Source organism: Lissotriton helveticus, chromosome 5_1 (genome assembly GCF_964261635.1).
Source record: "Lissotriton helveticus chromosome 5_1, aLisHel1.1, whole genome shotgun sequence".
Lineage (NCBI taxonomy): Eukaryota > Metazoa > Chordata > Amphibia > Caudata > Salamandridae > Lissotriton > Lissotriton helveticus.
Genome location: NC_136065.1, coordinates 958742567 through 958755218, shown reverse-complemented (window position 1 = coordinate 958755218; position 12652 = coordinate 958742567). Strand labels below are relative to the sequence as shown.

Sequence of the window (12652 nt, the reverse complement as noted above, 5' to 3'; positions counted from 1 at the left end):
CTCTGGCACCTTAAGCGACAACTTGCCAAATATGCGATCATGGTTGCTGCTCACACTCTGTATGAGGATTTCCAGCTCCTTATCTGAAAACTTTCGTTTTCGCTTTCGGGATGTGTCCTTTCCATGCTGGGGGGCCTCCTTCTCCATCCTGTCCTGCTACCTTTTTCCTGCTTGCTTCTGGTTCAGTGTGGGACCTCAGCTCCTGAGCTCTGCCTCCTCCTCTGTGCAACTCCGGACACTGAATGCAGCGTGGGTGTCCTACTTCCTGGTTGTGATGTCATCAGCCTGCTTCCGAAGCGTCGCGTTATTTTCCCGTTTTCGGTATTACCGATTCCGCTATTACCGGATCCGGTAATACCGACTCGGTATTTCCGATTACGGTTTTTGTTACTCGCGCTGGCGTTTACTCGTTCTTTATTAGCGATTATTACCGACTCGGTATTTTTTACCGATTACTTTGATGCATCGCGGTTTGCATGTTCATATTAGCGATTCGTTATTTTTCGGTATTACCGACTGGTATTTACGAACGTTGATGCATATGCCAGTTTGTGCCTGCTTCCTGGCACGCAACTTTATCTTTACTATACTCGCAGTCTGAATGAATAGGACTAACTGAGCTAATACATGTTCTTTTTCATTCACTCATTGAGGAAAATATTCTAAATAGATGTGCACTCTAGTAGTAATAATTTGGACAGTCCTTGGACACCAGATCAAGCAGCCTAAAATGTTGGTCAAAGCCTTATTATGTGCTAGGCAGCGCGTAGTCTTAGACCTTATGGCCAATTCATTTCTACCAGACAAACAATGACCAGGAAGCAAACCATTTGTATAAGGATGGCTCGCCTTTCCTCACTGTTGTCTTTGTGAACAGTGAAAAAGAAATAAGAAATCAGCTGCATTCTACTCTGTATTCATGGATTAAACAACATGGGAGATGGACAATTCTTCAAGCAGTACACAGAACACAATGTGTCCAGTTGGATACTTTTGTGTCACAGACCACGTTAGTGGACAAGAAGGTCCCGCAGGGATCCATTTTAAGTCCCACTTTCTTCAATATCTATGTGGCCTCCATCAGTAGATCCTGCGGGTTCAAGATGATCTCTTATGCGGACACTCAAGTGATAGTCCCCATACAGTCGGACCCTGCAGTAACCAGAGAAAAGTTCAAAAGCTGTATGTGTAAAATTGCAACATGGATGAGTGAGAACTTCCTTCAGCTCCATTTAATAAAACTGAGATCTTGTTGTTTGGTAAAGCGGAGAAACTGTGGTCCCCTGAATGGTGACCGTTAGAACTCGGGGAAGTTCCGACACCCCAAAAAATGGGCACGGAAATTGGGTATCATAATTAATGACAAACTTTCCATGGAGGAGCTTGTGAAGACAATTTCGGGCACCTGCTTCGGAATAATGCGAATGTTGAGGAAAATCTTCCCCTGGATTCCTCTCATGGCCAGATTACGGAAACTTACTTCTAGTCGGAATCAGGGAAGATCCACTATCAAGATTGCAGGTGGTGCAAAATACAGCAGCCTGTCTTGCCCTCAATAAACCTGCACACAACCCGTCACTACCTCTCTTGAGCCAACTGCACTGGGTTCCTATCAGGAAAGAACAGTCTTCAAGCTCCAGTGCATAGTGTTTAAATCTCTTAAGGGGACATGCCCTGCCTACCTCAAGAAGAAACTCTAGCAGTACTTGCCCGTACGTCAATTGAGATCAAGCAACTGGAAAATGCTCTGCACGGGGAGAATCAAGAAAACCAAAATGAGCGGGCGTGCTTTTTCTCATCTAGCCCTTGTCCATTGGAACAGCCTACCAGATGAGTGCCGAGCCTGTTCTAATCTGCTACAGTTCAAGAAACTGTTGAAAACCTGTATGTTTTAAGAATTGCTTTTTCATAGGTGACTGCTACCCAGGCGCTGAGAGATCCCCTAGGGTATCATTCGTTGCGCCCTACAAATTATAATAATAATAACTAGGCATGACAATATCACTTTGCTCAGAAGTTGTGCTTTTTTTGTTTAGGTGTAAATCCGTTTGGGAGCTAATAACATTTTTAAAAAGTGCAAACCAGGATTGAAATGGGCTACAGTTTTGATTATCTTAATATTTTTTATTGTGGAGGATTCATGGATTCAATCTGTGGATGTCAGCAAAAACGAAATTTAAAGAAAATAAAGGCTTCCCATTGGATGAGGGAGCCTTTTTTTCTGCAAAAAAACCCATTACATGCCATATAAGAGGGCAGCGTGAGCACACCATGTTCTCCATGTCATAGTTAGGTACCCATACATGACAAGAACTTCCTTGGTTTAAATGCTAAAAAATAAATCAAAACGCTGTGAGGTCTAAGGACCCTTTTTGGCATTTGCAGTAATCTGACACCTAAAATGATGCCCTTGTCTTTTTCTTGGTATTTTAGTCCTGGAGACCATCTTAGGTGGCTCGGTAACATGAATCCCAAAAAGGATCAGCCGAGATGGTAAGCTTCAAACCTCCGTACCCCAAACTCAGTGCAATCTTCATCATTGCATTCCTCATCGTTCAGGGATTTGCTGTCATGGGATCAGAACGATATCAGTGAAGGGAAAAGCTTGGGTCTGAGAAGCATGCCTTCATTTCACAGTACAAAAGCATCAAGTATGTCTTCTGTTTGCTGGAACAATCCAGGATCAGAAAATGAAAAATTTGAATAACAAAAAAATTATACTGGGCCTGGTCAAAGGCTAAGCTGTATGGGCTAACCCCTGTGTGGAGTGTGGGTTAACACACTGTAGCAGGGTGGACACTGTCTGGCTGTAGGCCAGGTCCGTCCTGTGGCATAAACATGATGTGCACAACCAAAGGCCATTTGCGGGGGTTGCATGGCTTGCCCACAGACCCTGCGGTCAACACCAGCAGCGGGTTGGGTGCAGCACGCTGGGTGCAGCACGCTGCAATCAATCCTCACTGCACATGGCTGAAGATTGTGCATAAACAGGGTTGGAAATTAAATACATCCGAAACAAAAACTAACATTGAAAAACCACTGAAAATCGGCAGGTGTAGTATCCAATACAGACAACTCACAGTATAACTTACATCACCCATGTTGCAGAAAACTCCAAAAACCACAAAACACCCATTTCCAAATGGTACAGAAAAAAACGACCACCAAAAGCAAAATGTAACAGGTGTTATGAGTTCTGTGAGTTGCATACCATAACTAGTGACTTTCAGTTACTTTGCATGTTTGAGCCTGATGCATGTAGATGTAGTCCATGAGAAGCAGCAGCGGGTCCTCCATTAGGATAAAGGAGCGTTGCCCACCCTGCTGTGACCACAGCAAACATGCAAAATGAAATTAATTTATTATCATTTTATTTTTAACTGCGCCCAGCCCAAGCCATGTGTGAGGGCAGGGCGCGGACATTGCTGCTGTTTGACAGCAGGGGAGGAGGGGAACCACTTCAGTTTAGAGTGCACATGTCGGTTTGACCGCCTGTCTTGCAACAGCCAGCCTACATGAGAACTTTAAACCTCTCCAACTTAAGCTGTGTTAGAAAGCTGGCTGGAGGGCACACGCAGACCCCCAGAGCCAAAAGAAGTGCCAAGCCAGCCTGCTCAAACCAATCTTGGTGCTTCTCTCATGCTGGTTAATACTATCAGCAGCATGAGAGAAGCATCTGGACTTGGTAGCGTGGGACTCGCACTGGGACTGCAGAAAATTGAGGATGCATGGGTAAGTAAAACATTTTTCCAGCATGTTGTGTTTACCTTTTTGACCCACTGACAAGCACTGTGAGAAACTCACATTGTCTTCAACTCCAGAGCTCTTAATCATAGTCCATTATAAACAAAACAAAACACTGGTATTGAGCCATGATTGAGAACCTTGGCGTTGAGCCTAATGGCATTGTTAGTTTCTCACAGTGCCTGTCAATGGGTTTAAATATTCGCTTCACTCGCCTCCCCACTGCGAAAAGTCACAGCCTGCCACTGATAAGAAGATGTAATGCACAGTGTCAAACCACATCATGAGATTTTAACTAGTCAGTTACTTATTATTAATAAAATAAATAGAGAAATTGTAATATAGACCATCAATTCCTTCCTTTTGCAGATTTTCCAGCATTTCCTGTGAAGAACTGGAATAACCCACTTACTGGGTCTCGGTGGCGGGGGAACAGCCCAAGCCTTCCATACCCTTCATACGTAGTAAAATTAGACACAGGAGCCTTCGTCTGCAGGAGGAACCCAGATTTATTCAAATAGCCCGGGCTATGGAACAGAGTCCCAAGCTCGCCAGAAACAAGACAGAAGAGGCTGCTGCTTTACTCCGCAGCTTACAAGCCTTTTATACTTTTTCATCCTGGACTTTTGGCTGTTTGTTCATTGTTCAATCAGGGCAGTGTTTGCAGTTGATAACCAGATCCAGACGATGTTTGTAAGTGGTGACCTGGTCAAGGCTCGTTACACAAATCATTGTTCACTCGGCTTGATCAAGGATCAGTCTTTCAGGTCATTGTTCAATCACCCTGATCAAAGCCCAGTCTTTCAGGTCATTGTTTAATCACTCTGATCAAGGCCCAGCAGTCAGACCATTGTCCAGATAACCTGATCAAGGTGTCAAGGATGTTTACCAGGATGGGAGCAGGAGATGGAAAGAAAATAATTTACACAGGGTGTGAGTGTCTCATGGCTTACTGGTGAACTGCAAAGAACAGGGGGGTTGGGTGTGCGACAGTTCCTGGGCAGAAATTCAGGCTGCCAGATGGTTTTTGTCGTTTCAGTTAGAATTTCCTCAGGCATCAGTAGAAACGACCAGGTGGGTCATGTGGAAGTGTTTGACACGAGATGGCAATGAAAAAGCAATGGAGTCCCGGTACAAATGATGCCGATCAGAAGAACACTTTTCCTCACCTGCATAAATATTTTTTCGACGTAGCAGGTGAGAAAGATTGTGCTTATTTTCCTCCAAATTTGGACTACATCGACAAATTATAATCCCAGTTCAAAATGACTACCATAACCCCGTGATTACTGACATTGCCACTGCCTACCACTAAACTGCTCGATGGAGTGAGGAGGGACCAGGACTACAGTCCCCAGCGTACTTTGCAGGTCGCACGGCCAACATTGTTTCCAGGAGTGCCAGGAGGCCCATAAAGTTCAGAGCAGGCCCCCCTGCGCCCGTCAGCGACAGGACAGGACAGGTAGTGCAGGGCCTCTCCTCTTGGTCCTTCAGGGAGTTGAAGTGACTTGTATGTGGCTAGTATTGCAGACAAGGTTTGTCTCCTTCCTCAAACGCCGACCTCTTAAACTTGACTCACCTGATCTACCTAGATAGACCCTGTTACTGCTGATCACTGTCATTGACATCATGGGGACTTGTATTGGGTGTGTTGTTCGTCAAACTTCGTAGTTTCCTGATATGTTATTATATTTATCGTATCATCTGATATATGTGATTAACGTACATGTGTTAACATACCCGCTGGGTCTTTCTTCAATTTTGTAGATATGAGAAAAAGGAAACATATTGGGGGGGTTGCTAAATCGCTGAGTAATGCTCACCCCTCCTATTCTATCTTGAATTACATTACAGGCGCAATGGGGGTGCTGGAAAAACAGATCATGAGTGTGAAGGAGTCTCTAACACATCGTACAAAGAACATCTCTTGCCTGACTCCTACTGAAATAGATGCTCCTGTTATTCCTACCGCAACTCTTACCTCTGATAGTTTACTGGGATCTAGACAGTTGGAAAACAAGGACTTTGGAAAGTGTTCCTCAAAATCCAACAAGACAGTGACTGACCAGCAGCATGCTGATCATGCTTCTGTGTCTGCCCTTGTACAGTCCTTTTCTGACTCAGTGAGGGATGCATTTGGGTTACTTACGGAGCAACTAAAAGGGATCAAGAGGAATATTCTTTCTCGACTGGATACGCGGGGTAACAATTATACACCATTAGTAAGCCCCCCAAATAGAGGGTAATATAGATTTGAATCGACCCTGCCCATTGCCTGACCTTACTCTCCACACCCAAGGCACTAAACAACCTTGTCTTTTAGTGCCTGCTAGTACTGGGGATGTGATTAGCTCTACTTCAAGTACCATTCCATCAGGGCATGGTCCCTATTGTCCCCCTCAGTTTCCACTACCCCGATCTGAACTTAGTAACCTTCCTGCCATATCACTTAATGCGCCCCAAAATACAACTTTCAGTGACTACTATTTCTGATTCCATATGCTCTTTCCCAATTTCAAAAATGGACCGTCTAGAGCTCCCGCCTGCAGCCACATCTTATGTAAAAATCCTAGCCAACGTTGCCTGTGTACCTAGCCCTGTACATGAATCATGGGAATCTCTTGGGAATAAATCTTTAAATTGGTTAAATGCGAAGGTAGGGCTTGGTGGTGCTCTTTTTGCAGACCTGAAAATGATCAGGAGAGTTAAATGGGAGGGTATGGGAAGTAAAACTTTAGAGGGCGATTGTGTAGTGCTCTCATTCACCTCCCCTAATTTATTGAAACTAATCCTTGAGAGAGCAAGCTTTTCCATCAATTACCAAAAAGCAGATTGCGGTTCAACCACTTGGCTTTTTCAATCAGCCCCCCGTCCCCTTTCCAAGTCTTCCTCAAGCAGTCCCAATCCACCATCAAGGGCAATTATTAGTACATCAGCACCCAATTGACACACTCAATAGGTTTGATTGTCTATCCACATTAAGCGGTGTGGACTGACTAAAGACTTTTGAGAATCTGAGTGGGAAGAATCAGAAAGGATCTACAATTCTTTAGGGGCATAGGAGGGGCCACATATACATATAGATGAGGCCTCAGAACCATTAGAGTTTCCAGGCCTTTCTATCGCGGTGGACGCCACAGCGCTGCAGCTACTACCCGCAACGGTTAAGACCCCTGAGGCAGCGCCCACAGTTCTTTATTGGAATGTAGCTGAGCTACACCATAAATGCACAACGAGCGAATGGTTGGATTTTACATCTAAGTTTCACATTCTCTGCCTAGGGGAAACCTGGACAGTGAATCCAATCCATCTTATTGGTTTCAAAACTTTTCACAGTCCAGCAATCCAGTCTAATTGCGGGCAACCTAAAGGGGGCTTGTGTATCTTTATGTCAAACATGCTGGCACTCCTAAACATTGCAGAGATTGCCACAAGAGTGTTCTACCAAATTGTTTCCCTCCACATTTCTGCATATTCGACTTTGGCCATTGATAATTTTTATAATAATGCTTGTTCATCGGAAACTATCACAGTTATCCATCAATTAGATCATGATTTAGAGAAAGCATTTCCCAATAATTGCAGGGATCCAATGGTCCTATGGGGAGGAGATTTTAACATACAACTATGCCCACAGCCATCTAACAAGGTATGTGGTATGACATCTCCTGATACTTGTGATATCACCCATTTCCTTCATTCAGAGTATGGGGATACTTTAAATGACTTACTATTTAAATACAACTTGCGGTTTTGTAATGAACTCACCCGTATACCAGTGACTGTGAGGAGTACCTATAACGGCAGGGGTGAGAATAGCGTGATAGATTTTTTACTGTTTCCCCAGCGCTACTCACCACTGGTGTTAGAGTTTTTTATTCATGACATAGCAATAAGTGATCATTTCCCCCAAAGTGCTGCACTGAATTTTGAACTTGGTGTACAGAAGGAAGATGCCCAAAACGTTACTGCGTTAGAGGAAATTGATATTTCCCGTCGTAATGGGTATGCGCTAAGATGGTCCCTGGTGGTTCCATCTAACCTTTTAGCAAAACTAATTCATAAAGAGCGGGAGGCTTTTGAAGCATGTCTAGATGAAAGGCACATAAATTTATTTTAGCGTTCAATCGCATAAAAAATGGCATTGGAGAGAGGCTTCATGTAAACCAGAAAAAAGCAAAGGCGGGCCATTGTGGCTGGTTCGATGCAGTTTGCCCAAAAACCCATAGAAATGTAAAACTAGCTTTAGCAAAACAACCGAGACTACCATAAAAACATGCAACATCTAAAAGAACATAAACCAATCATTCTTGTTTTTGGCTTAAATAGCACATATTATATGCCGGTTTAATTCGAAGCATGCAGAATGACAATTGTAAACTTTGAACATAGCTTAAAGCATTGAAAAGTGAAGACTTACCAAGAAAAGTGAAACTGTCCCAGGAGTGGCTTCAAATAAGCCTCCATGGCTTGTACCACGTCATTAAAAGATGACGACAGCCTTTGTTGGTCATCATCTTCTGTAGTTTCTGCCTCCTTGAATGTCAAAATAAATGTGAGAAAGGTAAGGCGGCAAAAGACGATTTCAACAATTATTACGATTACAGCTGTATCTAAGATAAAAATTTCAAGATTAAATCAAACGTCGATTTATGAAAAATTGCCTTGAAATAGTTAGATGACATCTGGATAAATGCTATCAGGAAAAAACATTGTGAATGCACCTACACATGACATTTTCAAAGAGATGATACTTACAAGGGACGATGTAAAATATTTACTATACACTTCCATGTGCAAGAGACCTCATACAAACAGCACCAAACTTAGGCAAACCAGGTGTCTAGATCTATAATCCCCTTCAATAGCAATTTACTGTAATCATTACAATGCAAGGATGTTTAGTACTTTAAGCACACTAATGTCAAAAAGAGTAGAACTAGTCATGGCCAAGAGCTCTCAGAAGCCATCACTGGTAATTAGAGGATGAGATACCACTACTCAAGTTAACACTCCTGGCTGTTTTTTTCCCGCCTGCCCCCTTCCAGTTATCAGGTGTCTCAAATGTTCGGGTAAGGAATTTTGTGCTCTACCTGGCTCTTAAGGAGGCACCAAGATGTCTACCTCGCCTTCAGGCTCAATTTGGTTGACAAGTTGTGCTATTCCAAAGAAGAGCTACATATTTAAATGAACACAATCAATACTACCTTGTAATTTGTGTCGCCTTGTATAATTATTTTGCATTTCTACCTATGCCTCCCATGGGTTCCTGTGATGCCTAATAATTGTCTTCTGGACAGTTTTGTTTTATCCTGGACAGACCCTCTATGGATCCTTTATGACATTTGCATCGTTGCTAGCAATGTCTACTATTATCCAAGTTCTTTTTATGTTCTTCAGTGGTTTCTCTGTGTAACCCTTTCCGCCAAGTCTAGCTCTATGTATTATCAGGTTAAATGTAGGTATCTTCCGCAAAGTATTCTATCTCCACGACTTTTGAGCTTAGAAGCAATTGAGCTCTGTAGCTTGAGCAAAAATGGCCAAAAAAATGACATAGTCGCTAATATTTCTGTGGCAGAACACGATGCATCAGTTAAGTTAAGGCCTGCCCGTGACAAAGGAGCGTACAGTCACCTTTCATTGACCTTGAGAACATCGCTATGAAAATGACCTGAAAAAAAACTGTTGCTTAGTGTCAATTGCTGGATGCAAGAGAATGAAATTCTAATTAATGGTTCACAATTGAAATCAAGATAGATCGATGACGTTGCATGCAAAAATTCACCTGAACCTAGCTAAATTTGAATGGTTCATAGCCTGAGAGTATGGTTTAAAAAACAACCTCTTTTCAGTCAGAGATCAACCAGTTGGTGAGGGAAGACTGGTATCACTTGAAGATGTCCGCAATTTGCATCTTACGTGGAGCATACAAACGTACATCATCCTTGCAGTGGTGTTACCCAGGGTACTGCAGTTGGATCTGTGTTGGCCTAGTAAGAGATCTTAACAAATTTCATAGAATACACAATCACAAGGAAAATGTTCACAACTCACCAGGCCTATTTAGTTTGAAAAGAATGTCTGGCATCCACTTTGTTGGCTTAGAAGGGTCCTTAATAAACAGAGCCTATATCGAGGCGGGGCAAACATTCAACGTGTTATTGTAATATGTATTTACTTATGGGCGTTTTCTTCTGAATCGTTGATAGTCATCAAGATAATCAATAGAGGTTTGGTGGTTGTGTTCTCTCAACTGTGGGCAACTCCCATTTTATGAAATATCAGTCCAATAACTGCCATTCATCTTCTTTCTTGCTCTATTAATTTCGTCTGCTCTGAAGGAAATATAGCTGGAATGTGTCTCTGCATTTAACACTTATCACGTGATATCCTGTAAGAACCTGATCTCCGAGAATCTCCGAGCACTTTTACGTAGAGCTTAAGATGGACGTGGAAAATCTAATTTACTTGAGAAATCTTGGACTTCCTGATGCAAAAGAGACGATGAGCTCTGTCCTGAGATCCCAAACTTATTGTTGTTCTGAAACGGGAGAACAGGGAACGCGATCTATAAATGTGCAGAAAAGGACTGCAGTCAAGCCAGCAAAAAGGATCAGTATATCCCAATAAATTTACTAATTCAATCAGGGGAACAGGTCTTCACTGTTTGTTGAAACTGTGAACGTGTAAAAGGATTGTGCACAAAGGCACTAGCAGCAGCAGGGAAAAATACAGCCAAGACCAAGAGTAAGACAAATTATAATGGTGCACAGGTGATATTAATGGACAACAGGGCAAAAATCTTACATTTGTTGCAAAGGCGCCAACTATAGCCATTACCAGTGACGTAACACATAATGATGCCCTCCCTTGCTAGATATGTGATGAGCCTCTGAGATTCTAACACCTCACAGTCAAGGACATGCACGTGCCTTAGGCTGAATGTAGTGCCGCATACCTGAATGTGGGGACCTCCAGGCACTGTACATACTCCAGGGCCTACACTACACTTCCACGGTTTGGAAGGGCTGATAGTGAATAATGCACTTAGAATATGGTTTTGTGACCTTGGTTTGGCCTAGTCAGTCCTGGGCCACACCTAGGCTTTCTGTGTGTGGCAGGATTGGGTGTGGTTTCCTAAAAGCATATTCTCTGTTCCCTTTTCATAGGTGGAGAGAAGTGTTGCAGTAATCAGAAAAATCTACGAACTAGGTTGGGATACCTTTATTTTAGAAATGCACAGTGTGGTGTGGTTTTCATGCAATTATTTTTCAAGTAACAAAATTATAATCGTAGTGAGAGGTAAAAGTGTTCCTGGCTAAGCAACCAATCTCGCCAGATCAAAGATAGCCTGATGTCCATTATTCTGCTCCGGGGTGCCATAAATGCAGAGAAAGGAAAATCACCAGCAAACGCATCGACAGAGAGAGATGGCAGGGGTTAGAATATGTGGTGTTGCGCTCTAGATGTTGCACGTCACGCCGTGACGTGACGTGCGGACGGCCATATTGCGGCTGCGCGCGCAGCAGAGATCAGAGGCGCGAAAGCCGGCACTGACGGCAGATCGGCTCGGCGCTCTTTAGGGTAATTAAAGTTAATAAATAGAGTTACAACCTGAACGACTTGTGGAGTCTTCATTGGGGTAATCGCGACATTACAATGGCGACGAGGATGGGACCCCGGACCCCTGCATGCTGAAAAAAAAACAATAGGAAAAATACACAGAAGGAGACACCATCCATACCGACGAACTGTAAGTCCAGAGCAGGGAGCAGGACAGCAGCGCCAAGCAGCCAAGGGAAACACACAGTCGATGAGAGGCAAGCAAGCTACCACACGAGGCAGCATACCCTAAGAGCTTGGCAGAGCCCAACCCCACCCCGGTGGGAAAGACATTCATGCTGGGGGTGGAGTGAAAAGAACCAGGTGGAACCAGGCGTAAGCGCGCCAAAGTGCACGACATACATAGAGGAAACCGCGCTGGCTACCTTAAGAAAGGAGGAGGGGGCCGACACAGAAAGTCCCCAGTTACAAGCGGGAAAACAGGAGCCAGACAGTACACCAGGCAGTCCCAGAAGTCAAGGGAGTGCACCAACCACGGTCAAAAGCGAAAAGATGAGCGCACAAGCGGGATACGCAACGGCGCCAGTGCAATTCCTGCCCAAACCAGGAGAACCACTCATGAAATGGGAAAATTGGAGGGCGTACATCGACAACTTCATAGAAGTCTTGGAAGATGAAAACGAGGAAAAGTTTAACCTCAAGAGAAAAAAGCCCATCCTACTACTCAACTTAGGCCAGGAAGGACTCAGGATTTACAAAAGCCTGGTGCCCAAACAAAGAGGAGGCGCAGACGATGATGTGTATGCCCATGCCATTGATGACCTGAACGAACACTACAGGCCGGCAGTGTGCGTATCAGTAGACAGGTTCAATTTCCAACAAAGGAAACAACGCCCGGGCGAGACAGTAGAGGAATACGTGGCGGCCTTGAAGAAACTGGCGGCCACGTGCAAATATGACACATGGGAAGACGAGTTCATCAAAGACCAGGTGGTGATGCACACCACGAGCACGGCAGTACAGGACAAGCTGTGGGCCAGCGTGGAAACCACGCTGAAGGAGGTGATGGTAATAGTCAAAAGAGCAGAGTTGGCACGCAGATGCGCGGAAGTGACGAAGAAGGAGACGGCGCCCAGTATCATGGTGAATAAAGTCGACGAGGAGGAAACCAGCAGAGACTACAGGTACAAGGGGTCGTCATCGAAGGGACCCGGCAAATGGCAAGGCAACCCGGGCCCACCAGGAAAGCTGATGGGGAGCAACAAGAAATCGTGCTACAGATGTGGGAGCTGGTCCCACGAGGCGCACGACAGGAAGTGCCCAGCGTTACGCGCCAAATGTACGT

General features: G+C 44.1%; 1 protein-coding gene across 1 annotated transcript in view; it reads right to left on the bottom strand.

Annotated features, from left to right (window-relative positions):
* CFAP46 (cilia and flagella associated protein 46) overlaps nt 1-12652 on the bottom strand; it is a 1487057-nt gene that overhangs the window by 358728 nt on the left and 1115677 nt on the right. Inside the window, exon 50 of the mRNA XM_078643461.1 lies at nt 8165-8280. Within this exon, the coding sequence (XP_078499587.1) occupies nt 8165-8280 (116 nt within the window). The remainder of the gene's footprint in view (nt 1-8164; nt 8281-12652) is intronic.